Source organism: Eurosta solidaginis, chromosome 5 (genome assembly GCF_040869045.1).
Source record: "Eurosta solidaginis isolate ZX-2024a chromosome 5, ASM4086904v1, whole genome shotgun sequence".
Lineage (NCBI taxonomy): Eukaryota > Metazoa > Arthropoda > Insecta > Diptera > Tephritidae > Eurosta > Eurosta solidaginis.
In genome coordinates this window covers 268754845-268773359 of record NC_090323.1, presented here as the reverse complement: position 1 = coordinate 268773359, position 18515 = coordinate 268754845, and the positions used below count along the sequence as shown (strand labels likewise).

General features: G+C 35.3%; 2 protein-coding genes across 4 annotated transcripts; one reads left to right on the top strand and one right to left on the bottom strand.

The window, feature by feature from the left end:
- The first annotated feature begins 264 nt into the window (after window positions 1-264).
- On the top strand, window positions 265-17153 carry LOC137253470 (erythroid differentiation-related factor 1). 3 transcript variants are annotated; one of them, XM_067790442.1, is made up of 11 exons: window positions 265-524; window positions 7778-7805; window positions 9540-9667; window positions 9934-10139; window positions 10204-12326; window positions 12390-12587; window positions 15012-15300; window positions 15358-15541; window positions 15616-15743; window positions 15803-15993; window positions 16051-17153. In XM_067790442.1, the coding sequence occupies exons 3-11, from the start codon at window positions 9647-9649 to the stop codon at window positions 16440-16442; spliced, it is 3732 nt and encodes a 1243-aa protein (XP_067646543.1). In that variant the 5' UTR covers window positions 265-524; window positions 7778-7805; window positions 9540-9646; the 3' UTR covers window positions 16443-17153. The 3 variants fall into 3 exon arrangements, with proteins under 3 accessions (XP_067646543.1, XP_067646542.1, XP_067646541.1); XM_067790441.1 differs by lacking the exons at window positions 265-524; window positions 7778-7805 and adding an exon at window positions 8492-8654; XM_067790440.1 differs by lacking the exons at window positions 265-524; window positions 7778-7805 and having other exon boundaries at window positions 9533-9667.
- On the bottom strand, window positions 1040-2884 carry Sc2 (trans-2,3-enoyl-CoA reductase Sc2). Its single transcript, XM_067790444.1, has 5 exons — window positions 2712-2884; window positions 2259-2620; window positions 1721-1937; window positions 1543-1658; window positions 1040-1479 (listed from the first exon to the last, which is right to left on the bottom strand). Exons 1-5 carry the CDS (start codon window positions 2715-2717, stop codon window positions 1275-1277), a joined length of 906 nt encoding a protein of 301 aa, XP_067646545.1. The 5' UTR covers window positions 2718-2884; the 3' UTR covers window positions 1040-1274.
- Window positions 17154-18515: the final 1362 nt, after the last annotated feature.

Sequence of the window (18515 nt, the reverse complement as noted above, 5' to 3'; positions counted from 1 at the left end):
CATCCAAACATCCATACATCCAAACATCTAAACATCCAAACATCCAAACATCTTAACATCCAAACTTTCCCATTTATAATATATATTAGATTAGATTAGATATTAGAAATTAGATTAGATAGATTAGATATTAGATATATATATTAGATTAGATTATTGTATATTGTTGCTCATGTGGCAACACATTTTATTTACTTCATGTGTTTTACTGCAACTCTGTAGCGAGCGACAGGTTTTTTTTTCAATGTTTATATGTATTTTTAATAACCACTGAATTAATGAAATTTAACGAATCGTATTCATTAATTCGTGGTTATTATATACTATAAGCATAGTGGTAATCATAAACGAAGTGATTCGCGAACTTAAAATAACGTTATTGTGCCGGAACAAAACGCGCCCAATGAAACAGTTTTTCGCTGATAACTTTTAACGGGGTAAAAAACTTCCGCTTTCGGATTCTTAATCTACACGTGAATACGCGTCTTTTGATACCTCACTCGAAAAGTTTGGCCTAAATTTCGGTGGGTAGCATAACCTGCACTATTACCCAAATATGTATTCCACCAAGGTATTTCACTTTAATGTTATATTTGTAATTGAAAGCTACATATAAAAACTCTTTACTTCAAATTTACATATTTGACAATATGCCACTTATAAAATAATAGGCCTGATTACGTTGAAGGCAGCCGTAGTAATGTGTGGTCTACACAATTACATTAAAAGCGGCAACTAAACATAAATTTTTGCAGTTGCGTGAGATTGACGAAAAAAATTTGTTGAAAAAATGTGTAAACAACTCAACAAATGACGTAAACATGTGACCAAGGTATCACTAATCAGTTGCTTGTTATGACTGCGGCTAATACGCGAAGCAAATATACATCGTATGTAAACAAACGTCATGATTAAAACAATCACTAGATTGTTGCTTTCAATAGGCTAACATTATCTTTCCAATGCCCACTTAAATAACCAGATATTGAATAGATCATCCAAAAATCCTTATCGCTATAACAACAACATCATCCAAAAATTCTTATATGTTTTGGCACAAAAAAGGCACTAAATTTTATTATCAGCACACAAACGAATGCCTTAATTATATTTTTATTACTAACACTAAAACACCAAGTTATGATGAAATTCTAACACCTATGACAATCACGATTAAATTTGTTCAAATGTTTTGCTTTAACAAATATGCAGCATTGCAATGGAATAATTTTTTCAGCATCATTCGAAACTTTTTGCTCAGATATTTTAATTTTTTACACCAAAAATGGAAATATGGCACGGCGACATTTGGGATAGTCTTTAAACTCTTTTTTGTAATTGCGGTGTTTGCCTAAAGCCCATATGGTCATTTGATAAGCGCCAGCAATAGCAAAGAGCAATGCTGGTAAACATTGGGTCATTAGAGAAAATGCCAGCCAGGAGCCAATTTCATATGTATAGTTGGGGCAAGATACCAAACTGAAAAATAGATAGTACATTCAATAAATACATTTAAAATTACAAAGATATTGTTATAGTTACTTGAATAACTTTGTAAAAGGATTATCGTCAGGTACTGGGATACGCCTTACTTTCGTGCCCGGCGGACGCAAGTTGCGTAGCGCAATATGAATGGAAAAGTTGCCTAATTCACAGATCTGTATCAAGTAAATTGTTCAGTAGTTTTCATTGTTTTTAAAATATCACTAAATTTTCATACCGCAAAGGCCGCCAAGAAACCCCACACTTGAAGTACGCAAGGACTTGTGTATAAGGGATGATTTACATGATATGACACATATGCTGTAAATCCCCAATAATAGCTGCAGTTCTTGAAGAGATTTCGTATAGGCATTGTGGCATGTGAAAAACGGTGCACGAAAATGGTCTCTAAAATTCTTTTGGCATAATGTACCGTGTAGCAGGCAGCGGCAATACTACAAAATAAAAAAATCAAGATATGTTTATAATACAAATGTTAATATATACATGTGCGAAATATAAAAGCAAACAATAATTAATGCAAAAATTAATGAGCGCTTGTGAAGCATTGCTTTCAAGCATAGCTATTTCAACGACTCGTTTTATATATGCAAAAGCGCCGACTATATAAATACGTTGAAATGACTAAAAGGTTAAAGTAGGTCGCAAAATTGTGGTTTTGAGTAGCTTTGGTTATCTCTATGTATGTATGAGGTAATTTTTTAAAGTGAATATCTAATGCTTATTAGGTGAAAGTTTATATCTGAAAAACTTACTGTACGGTTAGTGACATAGGTTTATCTGCTGCTTCGCCATAAATAATAGCTGGGCGCGCATAGAAGATAAGATAAACAAATAGCGGGCCGGCATATTCAGCCAAAAAAACAGTCTTCCACCCAATTTGGGGTCCCAAATCTTTTATATATATTTTATTTGACTGTCCAATATTAAGGGTTTCCAGCGTGTCAGTCTCCTTTAGCGCCTTGCCACGGGGTTCTAAACGAAGGGACTGCCGCTCGGGGGCCGGCGTTTTTGCATATTGCTTATGTATGATATACCGCAAATCACCAACTGTGGTACTAGCAGGAATGTGGCATTTGCCGTATGATTTAGAGCCCACCGTTGACAATATTTCAATCTATAAATGCAAATATAATGAAAATGTTTGATCTTATGGCCGGTACAAAAGCAAACACTAGCTATTGCTCCACGCACACACACACACTTACATCCATAATTTATTATTTAAATTAGCAGCAGATGTATTGAATGCACCAAACGCTATTATTTTATAGCACTTTATTTGTTATCACCAGCAAATTGTGCGAATCCCACCAGACAGTATTTGCAAATGCGCTTTGCACGAATTGTGTTTTATGAAAGTATCGGAATTTTGTTCGAAATGAATGAAGAGGAATCAAAGTTCAATCATTTGCCAGTGCTGTTAAGAGAATAGGGTGTTAGGGCTCGTTTACATGAGTAGATTTCTTTCGCGTATACGCGTAGGTTCGAATCCCAGTGGAAGCGCACATTGAATTCGATTTTTTTCTAATATTTTTTGTTTTTTAATTTTTTCTTTGCTAATTTTGAATTTTAGAAATGAAACAATAATCTTTAAAGGATTTTTGGCAAATAATTTTAATACTTTTAGGATATTTTCATATTTGTGTTCCAACGAACTGCAAAAATCGAACACAACAACCTTCGATTACATTCGGCAACATGATCGTGTTCAATGATCCAACTTGCTTAAACGAACATAATCGACATTGATTTAAAATCAACCACTTATTGCATGCGTGAATATAATCAATTGAGGCGTTTGCTCGTTTGCCTCAACGGTGATTACATTCATCGCAATGAAAAGGCAAATATGAAAACTCCATGCGTCCGAATATCTGCATGATTCTTCTGCCCTTACTTCACGGCGACAAGCTACATATAAATATACATATAAACATTGCTTAAGATTCTGTTTGTTTGCCGAACTAAACGATACTAATTGTGCTTTGATTTTATTCTCCGCTTTCCTTCGTTCGATCAATACAATCGTACGCAAAACCTGTTCGGTCATTCGATCGCAATCGTGCTAACAGAGTCTTGTAAAGACAGATGCTGAGTATATTCAATTACGAGTTTATTCAATTATGAGTTTATTCAATATGAGTTTATTCGCATGATTGAATGTGAATGCAAGTTTTAGTGTTTGATTATATCAAGAAAATTGTGATTTTTGCAGTTCTCTGTTCTGATCTACCCCGACCCAGCTCACATATTAGTGACCAGTTTTGTGAAACTGGAGACCCGAGCCAGGGGCCCTATTCATTAACTGTGAGTTTTAAAATGTGCACTTTTTCTTCATATAATTTGTATGAAAGAAAAATGTACATTTCAAAACTCGTAGTTACTGAATAGGGCCCCAGCTTACAAAATAAAAAAATGTTTCAAAACTTGTTCACCCCAAATTGTCTACAACATCGGTCGACTGATAAAACTTCCAAATGCCTGTTTTAGCCTCGTTATCTATAATCCGAAGGTGGACATTAAAATTTTTTCTGTAGTGAAAGAATAATTTCAAAAAATTTCATATGGTGGTTGCAATATCACACACACCTTTGGAGAAAGATGTTCTGCGCGGATTTTGAACTTCAGACTCCCTAAAACTTTTTCTAAACACGCAGCTGTTTGGGGTCTAGTGATGGACGTTACAGCGATTTTGAGTGAAAATAGATATGGCGATTTTTGAATCGGGGCTATTTTTTACAGCTATAGCGACAGCTTTAATTTATTTAAGCGAATCTGCAATTTGTATACTTGGATATAAAAAATTAATGTTTAAGTTTATTTACCGGAGTAGGTTGAATGTTATACATTAATTTAAAATGTGTACCTTTTATTGTAAACTGATGTAATGTGAAATTATAATTTTCTGAGATATTATGATATATATTATTCACTGGCTGACGACATTATATTCAGTCTCGTATTACACTCAATGAGATGAAACTATTATTTTTATACTACACCGATTTATTCAGAAATACTACGTATGAATTTATTCTGAAATTTGTATTGGTTGCATAATGTTTTTATAGTGAAGTGAATTAATTTTTAATGAAAATACAGAGGAAAAATATAAAAAATTCTTCAAACTATATAAAAATATTCTTTGACAGAAAATTAGCCACCCACTTCAGTGACCTAGAAATTAGCCGGAGAATTCAACCATATAATATGACAAAACTTGAATTGCATTCTCCCAAAAAACCTAAAGTTTGAGTTAATATGTTTACAATAAGACGAGTTATATATATTTCTATAATTCTTTTATTTTTCCATCAAAAACACAAATTTTATAAAACTGCTAAGGGCTACTGCCTAGAAGTATTAACTTAGGAATTGCACAGGCAACCAATTTTAGACCAAGTTTAAAGACCCAGGTCTATTTGGCGTGATTCACAAAAAAATTCAATAATTTAACCCCTTTTATACACCGTATGAAATATTTATATGAACGGGGACTTTTACAATTATCACCGGGCTTTGCATGCGTTTCATTTATGGGCTCATAAAATTGCCACATTTCACTTCTTTTTTTGCTATAATTTGCTCTCATCTTTCACTCGGTATTAAAACGGATTTTTAACAAGTAAAGAAGGTTAAGTTCGGGTGTAACCGAACATTACATACTCAGTTGAGAGCTATGGTGACAACATAAGGGAAAATAACCATGTAGGAAAATGAACCGAGGGAAACCCTGGAATGTGTTTGTATGACATGTCTATCAAATGAAAGGACTTAAGGGAAAATTTTATGAGGGAGTGGGCCATAGCTCTATAGGTGGACGCCATTTAGGGATATCGCCATAAAGGTGGATCAGGGTTGAGTCTAGAATTTGTTTGTACGATATTGGTATCAAATTAAAGGTTTTAATGAGAGTTTTAAAAGGGCGTGGTGGTAGTTGTATATGTGAAGGCGTTTTCTAGATATCGACAAAAATGTGGACCAGGGTGACCCAGAACATCATCTGTTGGATACCGCTAATTTATTTATATATGTAATACCTGCCAATATTTCAAGGGTTTTTTATTTCGCACTGCAGAACTTTTTCATTTTCTTCTACTTAATACGGTAGGTGTCACAACCATTTTACAAAGTTTTTTCGAAAGTTATATTTCGCGTCAATAAACCAATTCAATTACCACGTTTCATCCCTTTTTTCTTGTTTGGTATAGAATTATGGCATTTTTTTCATTTTTCGTAATTTTCGATATCGAAAAAGTGGGCGTGGTCATAGTCGGATTTCGTTAATTTTTTATACCAAGATAAAGTGAGTTCAGATAAGTACGTGAACTAAGTTATCGTGTTAAGGGCCATGCGGAAGGACAGACGGACGACTGTGTATAAAAGCTAGGCATGGCTTCAATCGATTTCGCGCATTTTCACAGAAAACAGTTAGCGTCATAAAATCTATGCCCCTACCAAATTTCAAAAGGATTGGTAAATTTGTGTTCGACTTATGGCATTAAAAGTTTCCTAGACAAATTAAATGAAAAAGGGCGGAGCTACGCCCATTTTGAAATTTTCTTTTATTTTTGTATTTTGTTGCACCATATCATTACTGGAGTTTAATTTTGACATAATTTACTTATATAGTGTAAAGATATTAAATTTTTTGTTAAAATTTTACTTAAAAAAATTTTTTTTTTGAAAGTGGGCGTGGTCCTTCTCCGATTTTGCTAATTTTTATTAAGCGTACATATAGTAATAGGAGTAACGTTCCTGCCAAATTTCATCATGATATCTTCAACGACTGCCAAATTACAGCTTGCAAAAGTTTTAAATTACCTTCTTTTAAAAGTGGGCGGTGCCACGCTCATTGTCCAAAATTTTACTAATTTTCTATTCTGCGTCATAAGTTCAACCCACCTACCAAGTTTCATCGCTTTATCTGTCTTTGGTAATGAATTATCGCACTTTTTCGGTTTTTCGAAATTTTCGATATCGAAAAAGTGGACGTGGTTATAGTCCGATATCGTTCATTTTAAATAGCAATCTGAGATGAGTGCTCAGGAGCCTACATACCAAATTTCATCAAGATATCGTGTTAACGGACGGACAGACGGACGGACGGACATGGCTCAATCAAATTTTTTTTTCGATCCTGATGATTTTGATATATGGAAGCGTATATCTATCTCGATTCCTTTATACCTGTACAACCAACCGTTATCCAATCAAACTTAATATACTCTGTGAGCTCTGCTCAACTAAGTATAATAAATTAATTCAACCAAATTTTCGCAGCCAACCAGATCAAAACGTCGTTTATAAAAATATCAATTCAAAATAATGTCGCCTGAAAGAGCAAACTAGCTAAAAGTAACACAACCGAGTGAAGAAATAAAGCTTCATGAAGAAATATCGCTATTGGCGAAATGCTGCCAATATGCCAATCACTGATATATTTGCGCATAAAATGTGTACTACTAAATTTCAATACGCATTATACTCAGATCTAACTGAAATATGTGTCTTTGTTTCACCCTCTACACTAATTCTATGTATTCTATGTGTGTCCACAATTCATCGCAACTGATCCAGCTATATGTTATACCCTATGGGCATCAGAGGGTTGTGTCTCCGCTTTTCGGTACACCCTGTGCTGTAGCTGGAGTTATTTAACCATTGCCGCTAGATGGGTCTCCTAAGCATTATCTAAGCGAGGATAGGCAATTTTTCACGCGCAAAGGTAAACGTATACGCGTGTATAAAAAAACACGGCTAGTATTAGAATTTCATGCTGAAGAAAAATCGCCAATCACTGATATATTTGGTTAGTAATAGGTAGCGCTATTAGCGATTTTGACTTATTTTGTTTTGTGGATAAATGATGTATATTGGAACGATTTTCCGTCATCCCTTGTCAAATTTGGGTTCGAAACAAACCGGTTTCGGAGTTATGCCATCATCAGTGTCGAAAATCAAATTTGACAAGGGATGACGGAAAATAGTTCCAATATATAGCGATTTTTCATTCACTTCGATGCAATCACCAATAGCGAAATATCGTTCCATCACTACCGGGGTCATATGGAAATATTTTCAATTTGTCAATGGTGCCATACCATAACGGGCTAGCCATAACCCCATATCCATAACTTATAAATATTTGAGTTGTTGTATTAATTCACTTTAGGATATTTTATTTTTTGCTTTAGAGACTGTTTGCAATTTGATATTTTGCTTTACATATTCCTAATTTTTATGAAAATGTCACATTTTTTATGTCTAGGCACCAATAACCGATGGCAATCGATATGGTAAGTCATTATGTCAAGTTTGTAAGTAAGTTTTTCACGGACTTTATATGTATTCTTCTATTTGCCTAAAGCCGGAGTCATTGGTGCCGTATGTCGTATCGCTGTATCCGTATCCCTAACGTAATCAGCTGTTTGTGGTTACGACGGTAAACCAAAACCCAATTGGTTGGCTACGATACGGTTACGACCTTAAGCGCCAAATACACGACACGAACATATCCGTGAACATTCCGCAATCCTGTTCGCAGCTTTGGCCATACACCATATGAACTTTTGGCCGAACATTAGTTCTCTTTCAGACAGCGATGAATACGGACAACAATTGTTCTGCAGCAATGTTGCTCGCTGTGGCAATTAAGCGTAAAAAAAGAGAGAACATTACAATAAATTCACTCAGAAATTTTTTATTGTCCATTTTACTTTTCCGCGCACGTCTGTTCCGTTCAGAAATTACTACGATTATGAGCTATTTCGCCATACACGCACGAACAGTTCGCGCAAATGTTCGCCAAAAATTAAAATATTTTGATTTTTGGCGAACATTTGCGCGAACTGGCAAACACCAGCATACACGACAGAAAAGGTCGCAGAAACATGACATAACGGGAATGTTCGCGGAAATGTTCGTGTCGTGTATTTGGCCCTTTAGCGGCACCAATAATCGATTGCATTGATTCTCAAAGGTTGGTCGAATCAGCTGTTAAAAGGTTACCGATACGGTTACCGATAAAGCACCAATGTCTCGAGCTTAAGATGCATCACTACTGAAACTTTTCATTTTCCCACTTCCTTTTCGTAAATATTGTGGAGTTATGTTTAACATGTGATAATTCTCGAAATAAATCGAAGCGCACTTCGTTTTCTGACGTCGTCGCGTCAAGTTCGGTTTTCCCCACAACTCAACCGCGTGTTATTAAGGGGCTTTACTCACGCGGTTTGAGAATAAAATGGCGGATAGTGCGGGAGTCGAAATGACAAAAATAATTAAAAATACTTACGAATTGTGCGCTGTATCGTAAAAATATGCAAATTGTGCAAAAAAGACAATCATTTGCTATCGGGCAAAAATCATAAAAAACTTTAAAATAAAAAACATGCACTTTGTGCAAAAACTTACAGATAATTGCTATCGTGCATAATCAAATTTGACATTGAAGTGTTAATAAATATATCAAATATATAAACAAATTTAAAATTAAAATTAAAAGAAATTAAAACACAAGTAAAACTTTCGTTTTACACATATACATACATTACTTTATGATACTATCATCAAGTGCAACAAACGGAACATGATTACCTTATACATATATAAATGACGAAAATGCATACAACTGCACCGGGACAAATAACGGGATAGAAAATATCCTCTTTTTTTAATGTACAGTCATGTACACATGACGAGTGAATATGAAAAATAATTATAATAATTAAATGGATAATTAACAACTTAAGACAATTTGAATATAACCTGGCGTGGTGCCATGAAAAAACCAGCTTACAAAGCACATAGTTAAATACAAATAGCAAGCTGCTACACATGGTTCTGGCCAGTTGGTATTACCATTGTGTACTAGTGGAGCCTAATTTACTTACATACTCTGGAAAGTTAATCCAGAAATTAATCATTTTATGCATTGGACAATAACCTGGAACTGGGACCTTCAAATATAAGAAGGTCCTCCTCCATGCAATCAAATCCCTAAAAAAAAAAAAAAAAAAAATAAATCGAAGTTACTGGCAGAAAATCAACCATATTGAACGAATTACCGTGGAAAACCATTGCGAACCCTATAATATTTTACAATTTGATACTGGAACGCAAATAGTAGAGCTGGAATATGGCGGATACTGCAGATGAGGTGAGATATGCTTAAAAGTAGTAACAAATATTGGTAATAGTCTAGTTGAGGGTTCGACTGCTAATACGCTATCAAAAATATCGGGTGAGGTGTCAAAAGACGCGTATTAATCTCGAGAAATATTTTTATTTTCCGCCTTCGGATTATTAATACTGAGGTCAAGACGGGTCGTTTGACACCTCTCGATATTTTTGGTAGCGTATTAGCAGTCGACCCCTCAACTAGACTATTACCCAAATATTAAACCCCACCTTATTTGTTTGCAGATAGAGTTATGTCAGAATATTGGACCACATGAACTGGTGGAAGTTAAGTCAAAGGCAGTAGTTAAATTCTCAGCAGTCCAAGTACCAGCGAACTTTAATCGCTTACAATGCAACACGAATCTGAATCTGCCTCCTTCCAACTGGCTAACAACATCCGACAACAGTGGATTACATCAAGCGCTGTATCAATCACCTGGATTTGCAAGGTGAGTCATTGGTAATTTACCCCTAGAATATTCATTGAAATCGAAACTTTTTGTATCTGAGCAGCTTCAGCATTGCCCACATGTTTCCGGACTGCGTAGGCGAGGTGGACGTTGTTACAGATGCAGAGAATATTAAGCGTCTCCTTAAGTTGCCTTATACGTCTAAGAGCGCTGTTAGTATGATTGTGCATAAAGTTGGCAACACTTTGTTGCTCGATGAGTTCGATATACAAAAGTATTTGTTACGTAAGGCTGATGATGATTGGAAATGGCTCCGTACTTTTATACTTGAACAGATACTTGCCTATGGCGAGAAGAATCATAGCTTCTGTCTTAAAGATAAATCTAGAGCGGCACTGCAAACAAAGAATTTGCTATCAAAATTTCTCTACTATAGCCTCCAGCAGTCGGGTGGTGAGGCTACTGAACAAGAAGCGCAGCATACACGGCCTGCATTACCGATTATCGGTCCCGTATTGCCTGAACCCAAAATAGAGGAGAATGTGCCGGATCCGAAATCAAGCCATGTATTCAACCGTAATGTGCTGTGGACATTTGAAGACATACGCATGCTTATTGGCACGGATATGCCAATATTTGGTGGTCCCAATAGGCCTTGTATTAGTCTGAGGTTGCGTGACATGGCTAAACCTATTAATGTATTGACTGGGATTGATTATTGGCTTGATAATTTGATGTGCAACGTGCCAGAGGTAGTTATGTGTTATCATTTGGACGGTATCGTACAAAAATATGAGATTATTAAAACAGAGGATCTTCCGTATCTGGAGAACTCACAATTTTCGCCACAAGTTGTGCGCAATGTAGCACAAAACATATTGGCTTTCCTCAAAGCCAACGCTACAAAAGCAGGCCACACATATTGGTTATTTAAAGGGCGAAACGATGATGTAGTTAAGTTATATGATCTCACTACGCTCTGTCAAAAAGATGCGGACGCTCATAGATGCGATGAAAAACAGGAAAATCCATTCACCGTCCCTGTGGCTATGCTACTATATACCGTGGCGCGTAACATGAAGAGTACAGCTACACAGATAACGCCAAAAATGGCGGGTAATATTAAGGCTTTACTAGACAATTGCATCAAGCTGCTTCCCAAGGAAAAATATCCACAGATTGTTACTTCATCTCATTATATATTATCTGATTTGCATGTGCCTGCTGGGATAGATCCAAAAGCGCCTAAATTTGATAACTCCGATTTTGATTCCGATACGCAGTCAGTATATGAAGGGGATGAAGATGAAGATCTGGGCAGTGATGATGACTTCAATTTGAATGATGTACAACATGACTTGAATAAAAGTGTTGAACATAGTAGCAATGTAGCAGTCAAACATATTTGCGATACACTGAAGGAGCTCAATTTGGATGTAACGAACGGCAAACGTCAACCACGTACACCATCCCCATTACAAGCCGGTACAGAAGATCGGTGCCGTATGTCCCTGGAGCATATTAGTGCGGGTATTGCTTGTTTAAAATTTTTCAATTCAAATGAGGAAAAGTTTATCAAAGAGAGTGAAATGCGTGCTAAGGATGAAGAAAAACAACGAATATTACATGAAGAACAACATCCGAATATGGCAAAACCATTTAAACCAATACCTCTACCTTACGAAAGTCTGAGCAAAAAGTCATTAAATGACGAAATGCTAATCCAGAAAAATTGTGATGTTGAAACAGAAAGCGAAAATGAGAAAAACCTGAAAAACTTGAATGCTAAACGCCAAAATGGTAAAGAAATCAAGGATGCGCGGAGCGAAGCGAATCAAGCGCAAAACTTAGCACCGGCTAATGATATGCGTATAGCAACGAAATTTAATATGCAGCTTTTTGGCTCATGGAATGTTCATTTAAAGTTGCTCCTGCTAGAGAAGGCATGTCTTACATATGCCACGTACGCGGAACACTATTATGTGGAGCAAAAGTATGGAAGTTGCTTAAAAGCGATTTACATGGCTTGTCGTTGTCAGCAGGTTGTGATGAAATATATGTCTGGTATAGTATCACAAAAGAGTTGTCTGTTGGGACGTGCCGGTGATTGCTTCTTTCAAATGGCCAAAAATTGGGATAACATCGATATTTATATCGAACAATTTAATGAAGAGTCTGAAATTGCGCAAAATATTAATAATGAGTTAGTAAAAGAGTTGAATGGAGGTAAAATTATTTGGAAATTGCTTTGATTGTTCGCTGGTTTTACTTTATTTCGTTCTTTGGTAGATGATCTCATTGAATTGATTACACCATTGGCTAATGTTGAACATTTGATGATAGCCAGCTGTAAATGTTATGAAAACGCGATTGAATGTATTACGAACGATGAGATTACGACAGATGAAGATGCAAAAAGTGAGCTGCTGCGCCGTTTGGGAAATGTGCGCAATGAGTTAGGCCTGAAGTACATGTACTGGGCGCAAGGTAAAAAACCGAAGGCGGGCATTAAATAAACGTTTTGCTCGCTTCCAATCGCAGAAATTGGCAAGGCGTTTCATTGTAAATCTGCATAAACACCTGGAATGACCTGTCTATGTAATTTTTTGGGTCCCGTATCCTTTAAACTTTTACTTTGTAATCTATATATTAATACGCTAACAAAATTTCCATACAATCAATTGACAGGCTGTTTCGCATACTTAGCATACGTAAAATCATATAAAAGTTATATAAACGATTCGTATTGATCAGCTGCAGTGCATAGGCCTATTTGTGTTAACAAATATTACTCTATTTGTTTATAATTAATAGAAAAAGTTTTTTGTAAATTCGAAAATCTGTGCAACTATCGAAATTGCCATCTGTAGGACGCATTATGTTCACAAACCCCCCTGAGTACATAGCTCCAAATTCTCAATTGTCGCGTTGCTCAAATGTTTCATCTCTACATATGTATATATTTATGCAAGCCAAACGGTGAGAGAACTACTGCTTCGCTCATTTTCTTTTGAAATAAAATATTGTTTCCCATTGTTGCCAAATACCTATATTGGTCTGTACCAAAATCTTTAAAAAATTGTTAGCGCACAAAAAAATTTTAAAGAGAAGTAACAACTTAACCGGCCTACTTTTTTGGACAAATTTTACTTACACGTAAAAGCATAGGTCTTAATTTAACAGATTCTTTGTTTTTCAATTTAGGTGCTTTATAAAAAATGAAATCAGAAATGTTGAGTCAACTTTTGTTCAAACTCACTAATTTTATTTATTTATAACAATTAATTGCAAATTTGACCCAATGTTTTTGCATTTACAGATTTTATGCTCATTTTAGATATAGCACGTCTTATAGTGAACAAAAATTAAATAAATTTGCTACAAAAAATAAATAAATTTGCTACAAAGATATTACATTAAAATTTGTATATTGTCTTTTATGATAATTTATTTTTATATTTTTATTTTATTTTTTATGAAGGTATCCTCTATTCTATTCGAAATTTTCGTTTTCGTTTACATATTACATATGTATTTATAATTAATTAAATTAAATTATAATTAATTAAATAGTAAAGCGCCAATTGCATACCTAACCGGTGGTGTGAAATAGGTTAAATTCCTTTAGCACATTTCTTCGTTCTTAACTAAACATTCGTGTTTTTTGAATTATGACGCTACTGAAGTAAATGGGCGATATATGTATATGTAGTTTATATTGGTGATATAGGCCTAGGAACCGAGCACCCAAAACTAACTTCGATAGCGCGCCAAAGGCGTATCTCCCGGGTGGTGTGGAAAAAGCAAAATTTCAATTCAATTTCAAGTAATTTCACCACAATTCTATGTAAATTTCATTTGATCTTACATATTTGTTATATTTTTTTTTAAGGAGCTCCATACCAAAACTTATAATTACATTTGAAAAGTTTGTAGAAAATTTAAGAAAATACAATCAAAGATTATAACGTCTTAGGTCAAATTCAAAATTTTAATGAGAACTTTAAGTAAGATAGATCAGTTTGCTATATTTCCACTCACTGCTCAACTATTAACGCATTATTGCACTACCCCAACACTGTATGCATAGAGTGAGTTGAAAAAAATACAAGTTGGTCAACTTTCGACCACGGGCGATACTAGTTATTATTATTATCGGAGCCTATTTCCATCTTATAAAAAATGTGAGCAGTGGTTCGTTTCGAGTTAACTAACAAGAATTTTTTTGTGATCACTTCGGCATAGTTTCCGAATCATTTCTCGATCATACGTGGACCACTTTGGGACAAGGTTCTTGGCACAGCGGAACCCAATAGCTGACGGCTGGAAATCAGTTGATTGGTACGTTTTTAATATGATTTGAAACTTCAACTTCCGGCGTTGTGATATTTTGACGTTAATATTTGACGATGAAATTTGTATTTATGTTTGTATGTATTCCGCCCCACCGCAACCTTGTTCCGCCATGGTTTTCGGGAAAGATTCGGTATATTTCGGGACTCTCTCCCGCTAATTTCGGAGCTATTTACGCGACCATTTCGGGACTTCTTATAATTTAAAAACGTTTTCGATGCTATTTCAGGTACATTTTGTGATAATTTGGGGAATATTTCGTGATTTTTCGTTTTGTAGGACTATTTCAGGCCCATTTGAGACTGTTTTAAGTATCATTCCGGATAATTTCGGAATATATAATTTAGGGTAAATTTGGAATATTTTCCAGGCTGTTACCGTATGATTTTGTGACTATGTTAGGATCATTTCAATTTTATTTCGTTATAGCTTCCGAATCCTTAGGGGATCAACTTGGGATTTCGGAACTATAGCCCAATCATAGCGACAATGCTTTTGGATTACTCTAGGAATAATTTCGGTTCAATAACTGACCGCTCACTCTTTTTTTCTTTGCAGAGGAATACTCAAAGCAAATGAGCACCAAGTCAGATATACCCAAAGATGAATCAGATCACCCAGAACATAATCAGTCTAAAGAAATTCAAACCGAAAAAGACGACAAAAAGCAAGTGGAAAAGCCAGAAGAGCCGATTTATATGAAATTGGCAATGAAATCTTATGACTGCTTGATACGCGGAATTTCAGCCTTCATCGAAGTGCAGGATAATGTCAATTTGGCATTTTTATATTGCAACATGGGTCGCTTCATGCGTTTTCGAGCGCACTTATATTTGCCTGAAGAAAAGTAAGAACACAAATAAAAGTTATTATACAATTCTAACAATTTATATTGATATTAAAGCATCGACTTTGTGCGCAAACAAAAACTGTTTTATAATGAGGCGTTTGTAAATTACGAAAAAGCGAAAGATGTGTTGGGTTCAAGAAAAAGTAGCGCCGAACTATGGGACTTGGTTAATTGGGAACTCTCAACTGCCACATTTACGTTAGCAAAACAATTGCAAGATTTTAGCACTGCCGATGAGGTAACACAATCTTTCAACAAATTTTTCCTAAATGTAATTTCATTTGCAATAATTTTATGAATTTCGTGTTTTAGGCTACAAGAATTGAATTAGAAAAGGAAGTTCTTGATTTGTTGCAAAAATCATTGAAACTCTGTGATTTAGATCATCCTGGCTCTAGACAGATTCTCTACACTTATCGCTCTGGACTCATACACAAACGGTGGGTTTTCTAAATTATTTAGGGTTATTGCAACTAAACCAAATATATATTTTTTCCAGAATCGCATCATTTCACTACAGTCAGCTACGTAATAGCTGCACTGATAGCTCCACAATACCTAAAGCGACCTTACAATTATGCAAACATCATTATGAACGTGCCGCTGATATTTTAGATAGCTTACGCGAAGCCAGCGATTATTTGGTAGTTCAGCTGGAACGCATTTCATTGCAAGAATTCTTAACCGAAAGTATGTATAAGCTTTCCGAAATTGTTAACTTTCTTAAATACTAAATACTAATTTCAGTTTCATCAACAACTATGCAAAAAATTAAGCATTTGCAAACCGCCTTAAGTTTATTACTAAAATCAAAAGTAATTTTCGAATATGCCTTAAATATAAATAATGCCACAGAAAGTAATACACCAAATGATGAGCTCTGCAAGCATATGGTGCTGTTCGAAAGTCGTTTACAAAATACTTTAAAAACTTTGATAAAATTATTGCTAAATGGCAAGGATCCGAAAAAATTAGTGGACTTATATAAAAAGATGTATATGACAACTTTAAAAAGTAAATGTTCAGCAAATGGAGATAATATGTCTGTGGAACAATCAGCACAACATTTTTCGGAATTGTTGCAACGCTTAAATGAGATGGAAAAATCCCATAAATCCAATGCAAACGAGAAGCTATAAATCAACTACATCTTCAATTCGTACTAAATTCAAAATTGTCCCGATACTATCACCTTTAAATTTTTAATCTTAGTGCTTATTTATTTTTAAATTTAGTTTAAGATATTTGAAAATTTGTAGGAGTACGGTTCCATTTACTAATTTTTCTATACTTTTGTTGACCTGAAAAATCCCCTAAGGAAGACACCTTGCAACCCTGGAGGTTAAGCTATGTAAATATATGGTTAGACCATGAGTTATGACGAATGACCACGAGTAATGATGAAACCTATTAGAAATAAGTTTATTTGTATCTGTGGTAATTTATTGAAGAAACCTCGAATTCTGACAAATTGGATTAAACCCGTTACTAAAACGCTCCTGATTTGCTGCATTAAATAATATCTATTTGATACTTATGCTTAACAATACTTAAGCGAAACAAATGTAGTATGAAATGATTGTTATCAAATTGATCGAGTTTGATTGATAAAATTATTAGGTCGCCCAGCTACTTCAACCTTTCTTAACCGATCGAATTAAGTTAGGTTAAGCTAACTGTCCGGTCAATAAAGACCTCACATAGACTAAATTCGAGTTAAGTTACTTTAATGAAATGCCACAGATAAACATAATTTTTTAAAGTTGTATTGGCATTTAAATATATTTTATATTGTCTTGCTTTCAGCAAATAAGTACTTAAACTGAGTCGCTTATAATAAAAAAGTAAAATTCGAATTTAGAGCTGGTCAATATTTATTTACAATTTGCAGTGCCCAGCATTTCCTATTCTAGTGGATATTCTATTTGGACACGGACAGAACTGAAGTAAACCCACAACAAGAGATTCATCAATCTCATCAAAAAGGAAATGTTAAACACACCTTCAAAAAATACAGATCCTGCATTTCATTCAAGGTTTGTAAATTTGTCAGAGGTACAGGGCTGCACACTGGGTGTGGGATCCGCTACTGAAAAAACCCTGCCTGTGAAAAACTAGGTAACAAGCTTCGGATGAAATGCCCCTTTCTGATGACGACCACAGGAGAGGATTCAGTAGCCCGGCTGGTTGATACCCTTATGGACGTAGGGGCAAACATCCAACCAGGTGAAGGACAAAACTGCCGTCCATAGCAAAAAGGCGGTAAAAAGCAGTTTCTGCGATTGCAGCTTACTCATTGACTAAAAAAATAACCTGCAAAAGTCGCGACTACTCCATGCGTGCACGTATGGAGTACCCGCTATGGACTAAGCGAGTGCTCCAAAATTAACCACAATTCATACAAAAAATATGGTCCAATTAACATTGCGATGTCCTAGGACTGGATCATATACTCCAGCTCCGCATTACATCAGAGTAATCCATGGAGTACCCACAGTCCAATAAACATCGTGTAGTGATTACAATCTTTAAAAACGAGCAATGATCGGCTTACAATATGTTCGTGTAGAAACATGAGTTGGTCCATTGCTGCGTTACAGTGGAGTATAATGGTAAGTACTCCAGTGGATCACAGTCCCGATACATCAAATAACAGAGAAAGAAGCGGCAGCGGGGTATGTCTAATAAGAGCAATAAAGGCTTAACTATGAACGACGCTGGTACCAGAATGAATCCTTTAAATTAAGCAACCAACAGAGAATAAGTGAGCTACACAACTTTTCCCGGAGTTCGGCAGAGTATCGAGGTTTGTTTGGTCAAATATATTTATTCCCACTCCCATATTCTACTTATAGTCTAAGAACCCGTGACGGCCAGACCTTTGTCATTTTATAAATGTTAAAATTTCGTCAGTGCATACTTCCAACTGAATCAGGATCGTTGGTCTATTATAAAACTTGAGTCATGGTGGCTTTAACAGATATCGTGCAAAAATCTTGCAGAAAATAGACCTTTCTTTCGTCATTTTATAACGACGTCACGATATAAGAAGCCGTTAGCATTATTGCCAGACACTTTCCATAGTGGTTTTGTCCAGCCAGACACTTTTTGTAATACAAAACTGTACTTTTTCATGAAATGAAAGATGAAAGTTTTTTACGGCAAACAAAATTTCAAAAGTTTTTTTAAAGATGTATTCGAATTTCCGTTTA

Excerpts from the sequence above, each read along its gene's own strand:
- Sc2 (XM_067790444.1), bottom strand. Across the intron at positions 1,938-2,258 it reads CCTATGTCACTAACCGTACA|TATTGCCGCTGCCTGCTACA; the intron begins GTAAGTTTTTCA and ends TTTATTTTGTAG. Across the intron at positions 1,480-1,542 it reads CCTTTTACAAAGTTATTCAA|TTTGGTATCTTGCCCCAACT; the intron begins GTAACTATAACA and ends TCTATTTTTCAG.
- LOC137253470 (XM_067790442.1), top strand. The coding sequence starts at position 9,647 with ATGGCGGATACTGCAGATGAG. Across the intron at positions 10,140-10,203 it reads CAATCACCTGGATTTGCAAG|CTTCAGCATTGCCCACATGT; the intron begins GTGAGTCATTGG and ends GTATCTGAGCAG. Across the intron at positions 15,301-15,357 it reads TTATATTTGCCTGAAGAAAA|CATCGACTTTGTGCGCAAAC; the intron begins GTAAGAACACAA and ends TTGATATTAAAG.